Raw genomic sequence first — 20,943 nt, 5'->3', positions numbered from 1 at the left:
TATCTATTCGTTACATTCGTCTACGCTGAAAATCAATGATTCCTTCAGATCCCACTGTAATCGGTATTCTACCACTAATATTTTCTTACGTCCTCTAAAAAAACAATTTGTTACTATTTTTCCGTTTACTGATTGCATAAAATTGAAACGGAAATAAATAATACAGCATAAAGTTGGTTTCAGTTCACACACATAAATACTACAGTTCAGTGAAATATATATAAATATATATATATGGTTTAACACTCAAATGGATCGAAGAAAATTACTCTTCAGCTGTAGCAAAGAAAAACTATCATCTTTATTTATTTTGCCCAAACTGTGTACGTGACTTTCTGTGTAGTCGATTCGTTGTTCTTTGTTTGTTTTTGCTTCAAGTAAAAGAAAAATCAACACATTTATTGTTTGCTTGTATGGGTGTATGTGTATGTGTACACGCACAATTTCTAGTACAATTACTTTATTTGTCCTTTATCATTCACCTCATTATATTTTTATGTCTTACTGTAATTATTTATGTTACGCTTCCTCTTTCTTCCACACCAGGGTGCACTACCGTTTGATGATGATAATTTAAGAAATTTATTAGAAAAGGTTAAGAAAGGCGTATTTCATATACCAGCATTTGTTTCAAGTGATTGTCAGTCATTATTAAGATCTATGATTGAAGTGGATACACGTAAACGTATTACAGTAAGTTTAGTTGATTTTTATTTATTTATTTTTATAGTAGAAACAAACAAACAAACAATTTGTATTTAAATCTATATGAACTTATTGCTTGATTCTTTCTTTTTCTGAAATTAAGTTGAAATATTATTTGATATTTTTATCGTTTTTTTAATTCTACATTTAAATGTCCACTTTCATTTGATATTTCTGTGTGTAAATAGACATATATTTAAGGAAATAATTAATGTTGACAGTTTTGTGGTCCGATAATTTATCATCTTATGTGTATACATTGTATAGTCAACAGAGTGAAATGAAAATACAATCGCTGAATGGATTGCATGATATAGTTGATAGATCCATACTACTTAAGCTTCGATGTTTATTAAAGAGAGAGATGATTAAAGATTATTGGTTAAATATGTGTTGGCTACTTATTTTACATACATTCAATAATGAGAGTTATTTAATTGTTGATTCTGGGATGAATAGATATTGGCCGGTCTTCATGTTGGCAACTTTGAAAAATGTTCTACAGAACTATAGAAAAAATCATTCGCTCTATAGGTTACTTTTATTTTAACCAACAAATCCAAGTGATGTTCAGCTGAGCTTATAAAACAAAAGTATATGTTGTTTGGGTTGTAAAGTTTCAGTATCGAAATAAGAAATAACTAACTCAGATGAATTAAACTAAACAAAATGAGTTCGTGTTTGAAATATCACGGAATATGTTAAAGCGGATTCAATATCATGTGGAGAAAATTGAACTGTCTATGTTAGTCACCGAAAATCATATAAAATATGAAGAATCGTCAAATGACCATGATGTCTTCATTTTCATAGTTTAAATGAAGGACTTACTTTAGTCAAATTACTATCGGAAAACCAAAAAAGCTCTAGACATCTATTTTGTCCTAGTATGGAGCTCACCATTACTGCTCATCCATGACCCACCATTGGGAGTCTAATCAAGGATCTTTTGTCTCGCGCGAGAATGCTTAACTTCTAGATCACTGAGCTAGTATCAGATGATGTTTATGTCTAACTTCAATCAGTTTGGAATATTATACGACCATTTTCCACTGCCCGTATACAACTATCCCGACAGGGTCGAACCCCAGTACCACAAACATTTGTCTTACTGAACAAACTTCCTATTTCATTTGTAATTTATTATATAAAGTATGAAAAAAATAAAAGTTCTTTACATAAAAATACTCACACTTAACTTATTCTTTACAAAGAATTATTCTTGTAAACACTGCCAAACAGCCAGGTATTCTTGAAAATCGATTTTTTTTGGTAAATGTAACTTTATATTGTAAGATTTTTAATACCTATTCACTTTTATGCTTACTTATAATGAACCATCCCTTTTGAATAGCATATTAGTCATGCTTGAGCCTTTTTTACACGTAGTGTAGTTTTCTAATACTTGTTTATATTGTTTTCTAAAACAAAACAAACTATTTCTTTTTTATTCGATTGATTGTATTTAATAAAAGAATAAAGAGACACATTTTTCTGTTGATACTTGTTATTCACGTTTACCTGAGGAAAATGGAAGATGGTAATTTGCAATACCGTATATACTTTTAGTATAGAAGGTTTAAATAATTTATTACATAAATTGCGTTACCTACTGACTTTAGTTAGGCAACCATTGGAAAAAGGAAAGATTGATTTTTCATTTCATTCTAGTATACGACTGTTCAATAATGTACGTTCACTGCCTCACCGGAGATCGAACTCAATATTTTTGGGCTTTTCAGTCAGCCCTTAACATTCAGACCACTGAATTTGTGTCCAATCATTTACATTTTCTAATTCTTGTCAGTTCTCGAAAAAGCGCGACCATCATCCATTGCCATTGGTGAGTAAACTTGGGCTTTACTGGTCACAGCTTTTCACCAGGACTCCGAGATTTACCTCTCGAAGTTAGCCACTGGTAAAAAGGTGATTATTCGTTATATAAATGTGTGAAAATTGTTATTTCGCTTAATTCAATGATTTCAAAAACTGATGGATTTAAACTTGTTTTTAACAAGTAAACTAATCACAGAATTTTGTGTTCATCTCTCTCTTGTTAGTGAGTGATATATGTTTGTTCATTTTTCTTTTAAATACTGTGTACGTAGTCAGACGTGTGTTTTCTTTACAACCAAATATCAATATTACCTGATAGGTTATTACTTGTGTAATAATTCAGTTGTAAATCCATGTTGCTTCTGTTAGTCTCTCATTCCAACCTTTATGATACTACATCACTTAGGTTTGTGATGAACAGGATAAAAGTTACTAATTTTTCATGCTCTGTTGAAGTTGTAGATTGTTTCAAAAAAATTCATCTTAGAAATTTAACCCAGAAGCTTAGAAATATACAGTATAATATACAGCTTTGTTTACGTTCCTTCTTTGGTAATCTTGTGATTTACTACTAAACATTATATCAAATGGATAAATGAATGATAATACCATTTATTTCCAACCTTATGAATGTATCTATTAAAAACGAAAACGTAACTATCATTTTTCATGTTTACTGTTCTGTAGAAATTTTCCTATTAATTTTGGAAACTGTTTTGTCGTTTATGCATCATCTGTACTACTTTTAGCTTACTTTCATTCCTTTTTTATGCATCCAACACTTCTCTTCATTCTTTCCTCTTTTCTCTTTATTAATAAAATGAACATTTTAGTTTCTTTAGCATTTATCTACATTAATGATCCTTGCTGTACTAAGCTTAATTGTTTTCTGATGGATTATTTATTATTCGTTACTTCAGAATTCAACAATAAAACAGTCTTGTCATGGCAACGGTTTTCCTATCTCTTCCCTTTACCTATTCATCTACCTAAGAGTTTCACTTCCCTTTGTTTTTCATTCTTTATGCATTATAAATGGGATCAAGTATAGTTTGATATACATTGCATTGTAATTGACTGTAGCCGCATAACTTGACGTATCTTTATAATCTTAGGATTGTATTTTTCTTGGATGCTTTTTATTATTAATTTAGCGTTTTTATTTTGGTTAAACAGCCCGCTTTACTTCCATAAATTAATTGTACACATTTTCTGTTGTTTGATAATACTTCTCTTTCTTGTAGAAAATTTTATTTTGAGGATTCTTTTCAACCATTGTTTGCAAAATCACATTTTATGAATTGAACTTACTAACAGTTCTATAGAATAAATAGATGAAGAATGTTTCTTTTTTATTTCATGAATTAATCTTTAGAACATACAATGAAGAGTTTAATCAATAAAGTTTTAAGTAGTGTAGTAAAATCAAAATTAAATATTAAAAAGCCCGTACAACCAAAGGTAAAATGCAGCCAGTGTATAATAAAACAAAAAATAGCTTACAATTACGTTTGCTATACAAATCGTACCAGTTGTATTGGTTTGAGTTTTAAAATGAGCAATATGCATCTATATCTTATTTCATACATAATTGTATGTTTTAGTCTCTGTTTTAAACAGTAATGAGAAATATTGTTCATTGTTACTAGTCTTATCGGAAAGTCATATATTTAAAAAAACTGCCATGTTGAAGTGGTTATCTTGGGTGTTACGTTAATGGAAGTTAGTAATAATCTTTACTATGGTGAACTTCATTTTGGTAAATTTAAAACTATTGAACAATTATCATTTAGATAATTGTAGGCACGGCTGAAGCTAATCAGAATTATTGAATTGTAATATTGTTGTCATCTTGTAAATTGACTTACTTTAAAATAAATGGAATAGTGGATTTCGACTGAGTGAATGAGTGACATTGTAATGATCACGAAATTTAAGTCATTTGTAAGAATTTTTTGTAGTTCTATGTAAAGACTTCAGAAGTTTTAAACCATGGGCTGATATAATGGTTCTCCAAGTGAGGCGACCATCTTTATTTGTGTGTACTTTGTTCATGAATTCATGGCCTTTCACAGGAACATGTGCAGCATTTTTCGAAGATTTTGGATTTGTCGGATCGATTCCTACTTTGTTTATCTAACACTGTAAACACATTTCAATGTCTGATTAAATATTAGTTAAAAGCTAGTTGATTAATAGACAAAAAGTGACATGGTGTAATCAAATGTTAATCACTCATTAAACTCGGATTGAAAATATTTAGTCATGATCAAACAATAAACTATCGACATCATTAAAATCAAATTTATTGCTAGGGTTGGGGACGTTGTTTGTATGATACGATGAAATATTGTTTATTTCCTTCAGAGCTTTTACTAGTTGACAAAAAACTCGAAATGTTAATCTCGTCACCTCGAAATTTGAACTTACATTGTGTCACATCATACAAACAAATGAGACCTTTAATATACGCTGAAATGTGTATATAAGTAAGTTAATAATGTACAATGTGCTTCACTTCCTTCTCAAGGTTTTACGTTAAACGTTTCTGATCAAAATGCTTTTTGTCTTTTCTGATTTCCTTTTTAAATAGTTGAAGGAGGTACTAGAACATAAGTGGGTCATTGGGTGAGTTTATTTATTAGTACTACTAATTAATACTACTACTTATAATATACTACTTTATTTTTTACTGTTTATTGAATTATATTTGATTCACATAAAGGATTTTGATTTGACCTCGATAAATACGTAAAAGCTGACAAATACAGCTTAATAGAAAATAGTTTTCACCATCAAAACTAGTAGTTCTGTAGAACACAAGAATTTTCAAATCGAATAAACAATAACAGTACAACCTATTCTCAATGATCACTAGATCGAGATTAATAATATCAGTATCATTCAGAGGTTTTCTTAACTATAAAAAACATGAATGACTTAAACTTTTCATAAATTGCTAATAACTATTGTTCTCAGGAGAAAAGAAGGCGTTATCATTCATCTGACCCGGATCATTTTATCCAAGCCAACCATATTCAACTGTGTTTTATTTGTGTGTAAATTTTCATGTTATTGATCTTAAAGATTGCAAATGTTCAGTCTCTTGTGGTATATGTTCACATCTTATAACATTAATACATAAATCTAACTCATCTGCACCATATTACGAATTGCTTAGTTTGCCATATTCACCAAAATACGCAGAAGTATGCACGAGTATGTTTCACAAACAATTATGTTTAGCTGAAGTAACATGAGATTAACATAATCAGAGTTATTTCGATTAAACTAAGAATATCCTGTTTTGTTTCCGACGTATTATTTAAATGTGTGTTAATTCAACTCGTTTCTTTCTGTTTTCTCTGAAGGAGAGATTTACAATAAGCTGCAAGATATCAACAAATCAATTTCTTGCACATTGAGATATCACAGATTTAAGATTATTTTTGTTCTTAAAAACCGATAATTTAAATGTACTACTTCTAGTATGTAACGAATAAAAATATGAAGTTTTAACTTAGATTAATACATTTCCTCTTTTGATTGAAAAATATCAACAAGAATAAAACGTCAATATTTATTACTAATTTTTCCACTTTATTCAGTAAAATACAAAGTGTAGATTATGGTGTAGATTGATATCGGCTCCACACAAAAAAATACAAAACCACATGTCAGAGACAGCTAGATAAAATTACCAAACTGTATATAAAAACTAGAAATATTGCAAATCATAGTATTATCAGTAGTCGTGAAAAAAGTTGGAAAAAAAAGCTAAGAGGGATGGATGAACTGGGAAAATGATCGAATAGTGTAAGTGCAATAGACCGGTAGTGTACCTATTTATCTATCTACCTACATATACATATGTTTATAGTAAATAATAATAATAAATAATGCGAAAAACTCAGTTGCTTGCAGTTGAATATATATAAAATCTATAATTGATGAACTAGTATTAATTATGATAATACTGTGATGACTGGTTTGTAATGTATCTAGTTTAGTGAGTAAGTATAAAAATGATATTTTACACATCACGTACCTTTTCTATTTCATTCCTCACAGTATTTTAAAGGTTAGAAAAATCTAAATAGTTTACATATAGGAATTTTATATTCTTGAAGAATTTCTGTAGATATTAAGTTGAATTCGTTCTGTGTGAATGAATCTTACCAATTGACAATTGTAGAAGTAAGGAACGCTTATTCACTGATCTATCACTTTCATTGATAACAAAATTATCAATGGTATTCAATTCATAAACATCATATATTATGGATTTTCCAAGTTGTTAGTTTGCATTATAAGTATGTATTGTTGATTACAGGGAAATCCTGTACTGTACTATGTTTATTTGTGTTTTACAAAATTACACTGAAATTTAGGGTGTTAATGGGGTTTTTTTTCTATGGTACCATAGACTTTATAAACTCCCATTTACTCACTTAGATTTGAAATTTTTGACATAAAATTCTTGTATTTTGTTTATTGATGAGATCTGTCTATTAGCCATAATGTTCTCATTAATCAGAACAAGAATAAATCTCTGACTAAATTGATGTAACTTGAATGTTGCATACACCAGCACATAACTGAGGATACAAACTCAGACGCTAAAGTAAGGAATTAATGGATTTTCAGTAAGGGACTATGTAGACTGTTGGGTGTCATTAATGACGGTAACATTTATCAATTTCCACAACCCCTTTCTATTAGTTATCATGTGCTCACTAGCGACTAGTTTTGAGAGGAACGTCCCAGAGTTCTAGTAAGGATCCGTAATCAGTGTAGCGAAGCCTTATCGAGTGTGTGGTCGCGCAACAATGTGGATTGATTGAAGTTAGACAATAACAGCATTGGATCGCGACTCAATGATCTAGAGGTTAAGCGTTCACACGTGACCGAAGTTCCTAGTTTTGACTGTATTGTGCTAGTTTGAGGATGTTCACTGCTGAAGAGTTCCATACTAGGACGAAATGGCCATTCACTGCTTCCCGATTTTTAATAGTGGTTTGTCCCATAATTTCAATGAAATTAGTGAATTCTCAGTTACATTTTGGATGATAAATTTAAACTATGACATAAACAGAAACTTGTTTGACTTTTAGCTTAAGAATTATAAACTAAGCTTACTGATTAAAATGAAGTGAACATCCCTATATCCTTTATGTTATGAATCTTTTTCAATCATTTGACTAATATTTTCAACCGTGTTTGGTTAATATTATCTTCAAATGTTGTTTAAACAGTCGAGTCAAGTTTGATTAAATTTTACGATTTTTGTTCTATCAGTGGAAAAATATAATGTACTTTGGCATAAAAGAATTTTGACATATAAATCATTATTTGGTTATATGTAATCAATATAGACATTTCTTTGTTTATATTTTTGACAGCAGATATAATGGTTTGAATTATGTGATTTTAAAAAAACATCTTATTAGTGATGATTTGAGTTTATGTATGTAACCATTTACCTAGTTCGCATAAAATATAGATATAATAAAGACCAGATTACTCAAATCAGAAAACGCTTTATTCCTTGAAACTTTTTTAAATATATCTTGGAGTTGTCCATAATATTTTCTGATTGGATTTTATCGATTATCCTTTCGTACAACTTAACAACCAAACATTTCACGCTACTATACTTGATTAATATTTATCTCACATAACAAGTGAATATTTTTTCAATCGTTTATTTATATTCTATATCTTTTTTATGTGAAAGTTTCTTTTCAATTTCACTAGATATTTTAATTAGGCTCTCAAAGTTGACCTTTAGCGTCGTTGAGTTGTGTCAAAACAAATACTTTTAATGACTTGTATTCATTCCCTATACTCAGAAACATTTTTTGATTACTCGGTTTTTTCTCTTTCTAAAATGTGTATACACAAAAGCATATTTTTGATTTAGCTGTCTTTATATAGATTTGAAGAGATTTTTTATCACGAATTGAGATGAGCTGAAAAAGTATTCAATATCAAGGATCAAGGAATAACTGTTTCATTCTTCTTTAAAAATTCTCTAAAATTATCGCGCTTTCTCCAAGATTTCATTAATAATAAATATCTGTTTAAACTAAGACTTGCTATCAGTTTATGAAATCGTTGACTATTGGACTTAGCCGTATCGGCGAAACTACCTGGTTGGAGGTCACGTGATTAGAAAGCAGTCAGTCACTGGAGATCTTATCTTCGCTAAAATATTTAACCTCAGTATTCCTTTATACATACTTCTTATTGAACTATACTGTGAATGTTTAGTCTTCATTATCATTATGAATACTATTATTGCTTTGACATTTAGTATTTTTATTTCATTGTCCGTATCATCAACTTGAGGTAACCCATATTTGTGCAAGACCATTGAATGTAATTGATCAATATTTTGTATCTTTTATTAGTTATGGATGCTATTTTACTTTGTAGTGAAAATTTCTTGCCAAACAAACGCTAATTTGTTGATAGACTAGAAAACGGCTGATGAGAACAAATATTTTTTCCAGAAATCTTGCCTAATTTAATCAATATTTGACCATTTTACACTAACACTGACTACTAGTTTTAGATACGAATATTAGCGTTGGTAATATATTAATAATCTTTTAATTTAGTAGTTTATAACATCAAGGTAAATCCTTACAATTTATCAATGAAACGATCACTTTCCAAAATAAATTTTGTTTGTTGTCACAACATTGTGTCAACAGAGCTAATCAATTAATAATAGAATTTGAATGGTAAGGACGCATTATCAAAATGCGAAAAAAACACTTGAGAAGAATAAAATTTCCTATATCCGATATGTGACTTGTGCGAAACCTGATCCAACTACACTACCTAAAAAAAAAACGTTTACATCTTTACACCATTCTGAATTAAAATTGAATCAAAAAATCAATTATCTACTGATTTCTAATCCTCTAGAAAAATAAATCTTTATTAAAAGCATTCTTTTAACGTGAAATATGTCTTCCATCTTGACAAAAAACTTAGAAAATCAGACTAGAAAATATTCATATTCTTTCTGGTAATCTATTTCACTTTACTTCCCATTGCAATCATTCAGTTTACGAGTAATCACAATCGCTTCAGACTATAGACTAACTGTTCCTTGCATTTTTAAGTAGGAAACAATCTCTGATACAAAAAATGATCTATCTTTTAATTCGTGTGTTTATACGTTAAGCCTAATGATATTAAACCTAATAACTTACGCCTGTTACCCCTCGTGTAATAGCATAGGTCGCCCAAGATTCAACCTTGTCCTGGGCAATCCTTTCAAGTTTTTTCCAATTGCTATTCATCGCCTTTATATCTGCTTCCCATTCCTGACGCACTTAATTAAAGCGTAATATATATGCTAACTAACAACTTTCTCTTATGTTATAAATCGTCAGGATAAATTTAATACACCTAATAAAACCTTTATAAGCATTCAAATATCATAAAGATCAAAAGAACAAGTTAGACATAAAGTAACATTAATTGTAAAGAATATTTCTGGTCTGATGATTTCAAAAATATACGTGATTATTATCTTACTACTGCTTTTATCGCCGTATATTTTTTCAAGCATATTTACATACTTTTCTAGTTTAGAATGAGTATATGCCGTTTCTATTGACTATTTCAGTTCATCCGAAAAGCATATGCAGTCCTAAAGAATGTTGTTCATAGTAAGTTAAGTAAAATAAATAGTGATATTGTGTGAAGTTTAAACCCCGTAATTTACTTAAACTATTCTCTATCACCGTAACCTTCAAAAAGTTTGTTATCAGTACTATGATGTAAAATAATCATTCGCAGATGAACCCTTCAGTTTTTATGTCTATTAAATTTTGATTACATTTTAAGGTGTTTCATAGTTTAGTCTAGGACTATTGGCACGGGATGTTTGCGAAGTTTTCTCAATTCATGCACTAAATTTAACTCGACAGGGAAGACTGAATGATTATAGGATAATACCCTTCAGAAATGAAGGTGCTCAATATTCCTAAATAGTCAAAATGAACTCAAGTTATTCGTTAATATTACATAACTTACATAACCTACTGTCATACATGCACTAAGTAGCTGTGTAGTGTTCTTTGGTCTACAATATTTATTTAGCTGAATTTAATTCATAGTCTTGACTAGAAATATAAAATCACTGTTTTGAGTTTGTTCAATTAGATATCCCTGATTTTCGACCAACGTTATTATCCATTACAAAATAAGTAGAAAATTTTAAAAATCAAAAGGACAGTCAATCCTTCCTACACCTTATTTTTCAATTATTTAGATTTATTTGTGATTTAACAATTCATAGCTGCCTTAATAAGTGAATTTTCTATTTCTCTCAATATTTCTATAGTTTTGTTTAATTTATATCCCAATTCATTGTTCAAATCTTTTATTAACTAATCCGATCATTTACCCTGTTGCTTCTTATGGTAAATGCATACTTGTGTTTCACTTTAGACTGGAACTGACTTCACAGTCATTGACGTTATAACTATCCTACTTTAAACTCAAAACTGTTAATCATCTAGGGGCCGTTCAATTAATATAAATTTTATTTGAATGTTTAGACTTGTTGTTAGTTCTTAAAACTGTTAATAAAAACGGAAATAACCTTATCTAAATAATTTAATTCATCATAAGGTTATCTTAAGTTTAAAACTGTACTATACTCTAGAATAAATTACTGTATAAAGTTGATTTTTAGTTGTTAAATATCTCCACACTTTATTTATTGTGTCTGGATTCAATATACGATTAGCTTTTCTTCTGTCTCATAAATTACAGATCATCATTTGAATTTTGATTTGTTCAACATTGTAAACAATAGGACTAATTGAGTTAGTCAATAAGTCATAATTGTTATCCTTAAAATCTATATCTATCTACAAATAACTAACTGGAATTTTATGCGAAATTATCGACAGTATCAACACTAGATTATTATATCTCCATTTTGTGTTTCATAATTAACCGGATATTTAATAGTGATCACAACTAACGGTAATGTTTTTCAATTTGTATTAGAACAAAGGTGTAAACCACAAAGTTTTGAGTGGTTGATGTTTTTCCAAGTCTAAGTAACAAACGTACGTATTCAAAAGAATAAATAAGTACTATTTTTTAAAATAAATATTGAATACGAAATTTACTATGTAAACTGTTGTGTTTGATTTCGATGAGTGACACTTTTATATTCAATAGCTATTGGTTCTATTAACTTCTCTTCCATATATCTCTTGGATAGTTTTGTTTTCGCATATCAACTTGGTCAGCTACCGTTATAAATCAGAAACAACTGTCCTCTAAATGGTGACTAATATTACGTATGGTGTTATCCATTATTTAAAAAAATATGTTAAGATTTTCTTTTTTTCACATGTTCATCCTATTTCACTGTTTGAATCACTTAAAATATGTTTTGAAAAAGTAAATTATGTATATCTGTTTGTCGTGAAAATCACTGACCGTTTTCTCTTTCAATAGCTGTTTTTCAGTTTCATACCGTCAACAACATTATTAAAAACATGTAAACTGTCCCAAGAATATATATATATATTGAATTGAAATAAATAATAACTGAGAAAGTTGATCTACCTTTTATTCTCAGCATGAGCTGACTTAATTTTCTTAACTTCAATGTCTTTATTCATTTTCTCTAACCAAGTGAAAAGCATTACATTTCTGTGAACAAAACAACTATTGGATACCAGCTATCGTGTTCAGATGTTTCAGTTTCGGTTCTCTTTTAAATCCATTGTGTTATCATACATTTGTTTTCTTAATTTTTAATGTCACATTAATAACACTTCAGTCGAGGCTTATATTCGTGTATGTTACTTCAGAAAAATAATGTTGATCCTTTTTTTTGCTTATTCTCGTTCTTAATACTTAGGACTGATTGCAAATCAATGTCTGTTGGCATATGCATTGTATAAAGCAATAATTCTAAATTGTCTGTCGTCACAAATTTAATTACATCTATTACCTCAATGTAGACTGACTGAGTTCATTCCTCGTTAATAATAACGATATCTCGGTTGTTCTTTTTCTGCCAAAAATTTTATAATTTTATATTTGAATTGTATATATTTCATACCTGTGAATACAATATGTATTACATCTTATATGAATAATAAAAAAACACTCATCAGCTAATGACATCATTTTCACTTGTTTATAATCTCGTTACAATGATTGTGATCTGTGATCATTCTTTATCGATCTTCACTAAAAACTAGACAACCATAATGTCTGTTCACCTCATTATTCAAAAACAACATAACTATCAGTTATCTTGTAGTTACATTCATTTTAATGTTTATCATTGTCCAAATATACTTCTATTCCTTCATCTAAATTTCCTTAGAGCTAACAATAATTCTATGTCATTTCAACATTTTCCTATTTAATGCGTATCCGTATTGAATGGATATAAGAAAGTGGAAAAGATTAAACGTTAGGTAAATACCAACAAGAAAGAAACAAATTTTGCGGAATGTTATTAAATAATAGCCTTATTTAATTTTGTACTCGTTATTGTTTCTGAGTTTGGTATTATTATTATTATTATTATTACTATTATTATTATTACTAATCATATTACTTACTTGTTTACCTTTAGTGATCAAAATACACCTTTACCTTTGGAGCTGCCAATGACTCAAGCTGTACAAACTGCTATTATTCCTACACGTGCAGATATAGATCCTGATATATTTTCTACAATGACTTCCTTACAATGTTTTCGCGATCAAGAAAGATTAGTTGAAGAATTATTATCTCCAGTGTAAGTTCGAAAATATTGCTCTTGTTTCCTTTTTTCTTATCTCTAGTGTGTGCTTTTTGCATAACAGTATATTTATATCGATTATAAGCAGAGATGGATGGTGGCTAGCAGTGGAATTCTGGACGCTCATTTCATCCTATTTAGGACTTGTCAGCTGGATGAACCTGCATCCTAAATTTGATGTTCACACTGGAACTCGAACCCAGTATCATTCGCTTCAAATGCCTTCGCGTTATCCACTTAGCTACTGAATCCGGATATTCACTAGCTCGTGCAATGGGATGAAGCTTTTATTCATTTTTGTATTGTTTGTTTTAATCTTTCTATCGGTGATTGAGACTGTAACTTATCAGTCTCTTATTGGCATATGTGCATCCAGTGCTGATTGCTGTCCATCTCTGTTTACAATGCTTGTGAATTAAGGCAATATCGAGGCAGCTTGCACAGGATGCACATATGCCAATAAGAGACTGATAAATTTCAGTTTTAAACATAAATGGAAAGATCTGAACAACTAATAAAAAAAGAATTTATATAGATTCTTTAGTTCAGGACTATATAATAATCACGATTTGTTCACGATTATTCTTAACCCTATGCTTACATGCTAACGTGTAGATAGATTCCGGAGACATTGTTTAAATCTCCGTGATTACCGTTACCAATGATTTAAGGTGTTGGGTAACATGATTCAGAATTGTTATATATGGAGCAAGTGGATTATTTCTTTGTTTTCCAATCAATTTTGATTTCTAAAATTATTCTATACTTTTTATTCCACAAATTTATTCTACCTTCTGATATCATACTGTACAAGCTTAACATTTTCAACTACCAGCAATTGTGTTGATAATTTTACTACCCTGACCCATCTTGATAATTTTATCTCACTATATTAAAATAATGCAGACGTTGATACAGTATGACTATCGGACACCATTCAGATGACTATCGCATACTAATGATCAAGATTTGGCTTCCCTTTCTAAGAAGCAAAACATACCTCATGTGGCTTTTATTCCTAAGAAATATATATATCTTTCTATCCCCTTTACCCATTAAAGCTTCTTTTTCACTCTTGATCTGTCCACTCAAGTAACTGGTTTGGGCTTATATATATGAGAGAATTGTATATTATGATAGTACTATGGTCGGACACATCGTAATATAATACACATATGCCCAGGTGGAGTTTCGTTTTGTGAGTTGGATGGTTTGGTCGTGTAGCTATAATTGTTCAAAAGAACAACAACAGCTCAAAGAGCAAAACTCTATCTACATTATTCACTAGAGCTACAAATCTTCATCACCATCTCAACGTAAATGCCGAATTCCACATTGCTTTTACCTGACTGACCGACTGGTTGAACTTTGTTAAATAAAAACTAATACTATCTACCTCAGTACAACGGAAGTTGGTCGCGCAATTTCGTGGATTGGTTGATGTTAGAAACTATCACCATTGGATGCCGGCTCAATGGTCCAGTTGGTTAAGCGTTCGCACGCAAGACCGAAGGCCCTGTGTTCGAATCCCGCGAGCGGGATCGTGGATGCGCACTGTTGAGGAGTCCCACAATAGGACGAAACGGCCGTCCAGTGCTTCCAGGTTTTCAATTATGGTGGTCTAACATCAATCGGTTCATGATCTCAATCAAAAACTATACATATTCATTTTATTTACGGATTCAGTTTACTATCTGAAAACTAATGTACTTCGAGAAAATTTATTTATTGATTTAATCTGACTCGTGAATCGCATATCGTAATCAACTCAATGGAATCAACTTTATCTAATGAAGTTTTAAATAATAAATTCACTTTGTTGAAGAAGAAAAAACGGTTAATTTATATTCTTATTGTTAGATAAAAATTATGGAAATGAATAATCAATTCACTGAGAATTATGGAATATATATATGTCTTGTAATTGGAACAGTCACTGTTTTGTCATACATCATAATTATTTTTCTTATCTACAATTATTGTAATCTATCTTCTTAATCATTAGAATCGACGTTAAATACCTAATACTTCGTAGGTGGTAGGCAGTTCCAAATATAACATTATACTTCAGAGAAATTTGTTTGTTTGCTTTTATTCGCTACGGAACTGTAACACCTGAAATAATTTTCATCACTTCATAGTTTCTTTTTAAATCCAATCAATAATCATAAGTTATCGTATTGAACAATGTAGCACAACTATTCAATTCACATTAAGTTACTTATCTTTCAACGAGATATTTCTCATGAAAGCTTGTTAAATCATTAAGTAGCACGAATATATCTAATTTATTACTCAATCATTTACCACAAAAATCAAGTGCTTTTATCAATAATTGAGTGTTTAATTGTGTTAAACAATGAAAGATTTTCGCAAACTAGTTTGAGTAGTTAAAGAGAAATAAATGTCTTGTACACTTTTTCACAAAATATATATGTATCTGTACATTTTAAAGAAAAAAGTACTCTTGTCTTATTTAAACCTTTCAATTAAACTAATTCAAATGATGTTTTACACATTTGAAAAATGGTTAAACTTCATTTCATAATGTCCAGATCTAGTTGTAAGAAATGCTGGACCTCGAAACAAAGATAAGATAAATAAAAAAATAATAATAACGACTATTATATATAAAATCAGGAAGTGTTTCTTATTGAAACATACATATTTAATAATAGATGTTAGAAATGATTTTGTTTGTGATTGATCCATATTTGTAAAAAAATTGTGATTCACAGTCTTGTGACCACTGTATTTACTAATTGTGGTCTATTTTGTTTAGACATGGAAAAAAAAGCATAACTGTTTTGTTTGCTTATATTTTTGTAGAAAAGTACCTCAGAGATTTCTTCTGCTTACTTGTTAACAAAAAATATTTAATAGAGATAAGATTTTGAAGTTGGATGATTTATGAAATCTCATACATTTTTAACCAGTGCACTACTGTTATTATTGTTATGATGAATTTGACATTCGATAAATTATTGAAATTTCCGAAGTTGTTATTTTTTAAGATAATGAGGTAAAATTAAATACCATTTTACTAGACTATTTAGATTTGCTTAGTTGACGAGTCCTGAGATAGACGAAATGCGTGTCCTGAATCCCACCGCTGTTCATCATCCATTTCTGCTTCAAATCAATTGATGTGTTACTAGGCTTTTAGTAGACAAGCAATAGTCAATACATTCGATGTTTTTATGAAAAAACTTTAAGATATTTACATTATTCAATGAAGCAATATTATGACCGACTTCTTTATATTTGAAAAAGTTATACTTTAGACACAACTGTGAACTCTGACATAGTAGATATAGTTATTTCACTATGTTGAAGAGTGTAGCGATCGAAAGTGCTGTCCAATAGAATATAATGTAAACAATAGTCTGGAATCAATTGAATCACTGTTGAAGTTTAATGTATCTTGTAAGGATCTTTCTTCATCCTATATAGCTTTCAGTTACTTGTATACTTAAAGTTAGATTGTCATCACTTGTATGTACTAATGATCTCAAAATTCGATAGTTTTCTTAGAATACTCATTATATCTTTTTAATCACAGTTCATATGTACAATTTATTCAAACAATGCCAATAATTAAACAAAGTTTACATGTTGCTTTTTGTTTAAAGACTCTGCGGTTAATTCCTATCAATAAATAAAAAATTAAAACCTCCCCAGTCGTCTGGTTACAATTTCTTTACGCATACCACCAGTGTAAACACTGAATGAACACATCAACCCGCATGCTTTTGTGAAAACATTCTCATCATATGAAAATGGCATGGAGGTCTTTTCTGTCTAGAACTCATAATTCCTAGCTTTCAAAATACTTGTACTATAATTTCTGTTTGAAATCACTTTACGCAAAAGTGGTTATGGACTTAATACCTTCTGAAAGTTATAAAGTTGATAACAGTATTTTCCATATACATGGAGCTGTTGTCCAAGATTTAGAAAATCGTCAGTTAAGTATAATGAAACTATTCATTTTGGGAATAGTAAATACAAATGATCAGAAAACAAATGAATTTTTATCGTACACCGTGAACTACGAATGAATGACCAACTATTATTATATTTGGTTTTATTATATTGATAACTCAAATTGAAATTGACTATTCTCATCAATCAATTACTTAAAACTAATTTAATTATGTACATTCCACTCTTATTTTATTCAGGATGCAGTGAATGTGGTTTCACAATATTGTTCCTACTTAAGTGTACAGTAGTCAACAAAATATTTTAAATATTAAACAACCAATTAAAATGGTTTTGTTGGTGTATACCTGTACAAAACAACTTATAATCAAGAAAATACTGAGGCTTTTCACAACTTCCATTAAACATAACATGTGACTATAACACTTAGACAACTAGAAACGAAATTAAATTAAAAATACAAGTTATTTCAATTAGGCTGATAACTGTTCAATCATGAGTAACAATTTTTTTTAAACAAACTCCAAAATAATGTCTTAGAAGACTATGGTGTAACAACTATTGAATTAGTTACCTGATGAATATTAGGAGAATCATTTCTATTTTAAGTATAAAAGTGCTTAATAATTCTAGTCATAGTGTATTTTCATTAAACAGATTTCATAATCTATTAACGAATCAACATTCTTTTAGTTGTGGAAAGAATTGTATCATGTGTATACAAACTAAAATAAGAGAAACCCTTTTTTTCTGTTGTGTTGGTAAGTCTTGAAAGAATCCGTTATCATCTCTCTTTAGAAAATCGATTGCTTCTTATTTGCGTAAGTCAATAGTGGAACATGTTTACATACCAATTTAATGAAGGATTTTCATATTCAAAGGATTTAAATACTTGTAAAATCGAAGTAGGATAATGATAGCTCATACAGCATCATATATATAGTTAATAGTTTTAAAAAATATGATGAATTTAACAACTGACTGCAATAAATCACACATATATATATCACGCTGATTATTATGTTGGATGTCACTAACATTTTTGAAAACGTCAGTATGAATATATTTCCCTATTCCATATTCTATGTTAAGGGAACGATATATATATATATATATATATATATATATATATATATATATATATATATATATATATAGGATTTGACCGTACATGATTACTATATATATAAATAAGCGATGACACGTCTCATATTATACATATATATGCTGGAAAGTATTTCATAATTGATAAAGAAATGATAGTACTCAAATTACCTTGACAAGTCTACAACAGATTACGATAAAATCAAATTTAACCATATGACTATTTTTTAATTTAGTGTAACTCATAAACGAAATACAGATTCGTGTTTACTGGTTTTTAAACCAAATAGTTTTGTAAAGATTATTGTTGGTATCCAAACGAAAAAGATAAAATCAGTTTTGGACCTCAGAGATAAAAATTGAAAACTTTATTTTATTTTTGAATTTATTTACTTTTTCATTTATTCTTTTTTTCTACCAATTAATAGACATAATACTGAAAAAGTTATTTATTTTCTCCTGTTGGATCGTAAACTACGAAATCCCAGTTCGGATGATCCAGATGAGATTCGATCTAGGAGTAGTACTCGTAAGTTGCTCGTATAGCTCCATGAAAATATCGATATTTTGCGTTGTCCATACGTTTATAAATGCAGTCATGCACAAGTATGTGTGTTCAGCTATCATAATCCGTATAGTTGTCTTTCATTGTCTTTTCAAGTGTATTAAGATTGAAAGATTACTAAATATTTTTATTTCTCTCTACGATCATTTATTTAATCATGATGTGTACCATATATATATATATATATATATATATATATATATATATATATATATATATCAGATTGCTGCCGCCTGACACAAAGTCCTTTTTAAGTGTTTTCTTACTTTAGAATAACAGTCACATACGTATTTTAATTAACAATAATAATTACTATCACTGAAATGAACTGTGGAAAAGTTTGGTTGTACCTACACACCAGAGTTGATGTTCACTCCGGGACTCGGACCCAGTAGCAAGGATGCAGGTACATCCAGCTGACTGGTAACAAATTGGAAGAAACACGCATCCTGGATTCCATCCCTAGCTAATATCCATCTCTGCTTGTGATGCTTGTAACCTGAGGCAGTATCGAGGCAATCCGCACAGAATGCACATATGCCAAAATGAGACTGACCAATTGCAGTCCTAAACGTGAATGGAAAGATTCAAACAACTAATAGAAAAATGAATGTGGAAAATATTTTTAACGTAATGAATGTATATAAATACTAGCTATAATGAATTTCCTGATAGAACATAAAATTGACTACTATCCGGGCATAAGAGAATGAAACTTAATGAACGTACTAAATTATTTAACTTTGAGAGTATTGTTGGTAATTTAATAATGTGGCGTCCATTTTTTATTTAGTGATGTTTGTATTTTCAATTCAATTATGAATTCATGTGAAATATTATCTGTTGCAAATTACATAAGTTATTGACTCTTAGTGAAGATATCTAAATGATTATAATTATTTTTACGATGTAATAATAAATTGCGATCTAAGGGTTGTACTACATAATTATAAAAGTAAGAGAAATCACACTTTAGTTTTCGTTTCAATGAAAATGTGGAAAATCTCTCAGCTAAAATGTAACCATGTTTTCACTAGCGACTAGCTCTGATGAAGTTCAGCTACGTGGGGAATGGACCATCTACCACCGTTGTCACTAGATAATCGGCATAAAACATCTCTTGTTATATGAAGTTTTATGATGATACAAGTCAATTATTAAGCTCAGATATAAATACTTACGCTTAAATGGAATTAATCATGTAAAAGCTAGTGATACTACTTGGTCTCTAAGATCGAATTATGTTAAGTAGTATTCAAACCTGTGATCTACTAGTTGAAATCTGAATGGTAAAGCTATTTAATCACTTCACCACTTGTTGAATTTGAAAATATGAACTCTTGAGTTACGATTCAGTGGTATCAAAGTAATGAACCTACCAGTAAACTGGAAATACTTTGATGGACACTACTTAGAAGACCCATACCGACATGAAGCAGCTGTCCAGCACACTTATTTTCACCAGTACTTTTGACTGATTCCAATTACTAAACAATAAAATTTACTGATAAAAAGTATTATTTGAAGGTGAGAATTCATCACACGTGAACATAAATCGAAAAAACTGCTGAAAGTCAGGAAACACTAAACGACTGGGCTGTGAATCCTACTCAGATTGTCTATAGTTTTCAAAAATCAAATTCATTAAACATTGGTATGACCAACATATTTAAAAGGAATTTAGATAGGTGGATAACCTGTGTTCATTCAAACACCTGTCTGTCAGATTTCTACGGACTGCATAAAAGCATGCATGCATTTGCGTCTTCCAATGATCTAAAACATCGTAAATAGTGGTTCCAGCAAAATAATTATATTTAAAATAATGAATATGATACATTATGTTTCATGAATACACAAGAGTTTGTGTTGGCCTTTGTGCGCATTTCTAAGTTAATAAAAATTGAATTATTAGGTATGTACTTTTATTCAATTGAATTTTAATATTGGTTGAACAATCTGCTCTATCTTTCTTCTCCTTCGT

General features: G+C 29.7%; 1 protein-coding gene across 2 annotated transcripts in view; it reads left to right on the top strand.

Moving 5' to 3' along the window:
• The window catches only part of BRSK1_1 (Serine/threonine-protein kinase brsk1), an 83,007-nt gene that overhangs the window by 28,329 nt on the left and 33,735 nt on the right, over positions 1 to 20,943 (top strand). For both annotated transcript variants that reach the window (XM_035730365.2, XM_051213635.1), the window contains exons 9-12: positions 547 to 693; positions 5,135 to 5,169; positions 13,178 to 13,342; positions 18,823 to 18,923. In XM_035730365.2, coding sequence (XP_035585660.2) covers positions 547 to 693; positions 5,135 to 5,169; positions 13,178 to 13,342; positions 18,823 to 18,923 — 448 coding nt within the window. The remainder of the gene's footprint in view (positions 1 to 546; positions 694 to 5,134; positions 5,170 to 13,177; positions 13,343 to 18,822; positions 18,924 to 20,943) is intronic.

This window comes from Schistosoma haematobium, chromosome 3 (genome assembly GCF_000699445.3).
Source record: "Schistosoma haematobium chromosome 3, whole genome shotgun sequence".
Taxonomy (NCBI): domain Eukaryota; kingdom Metazoa; phylum Platyhelminthes; class Trematoda; order Strigeidida; family Schistosomatidae; genus Schistosoma; species Schistosoma haematobium.
The sequence above is the reverse complement of the archived record's forward strand: the minus strand, read 5'-3'. Positions and strand labels throughout refer to the sequence as shown.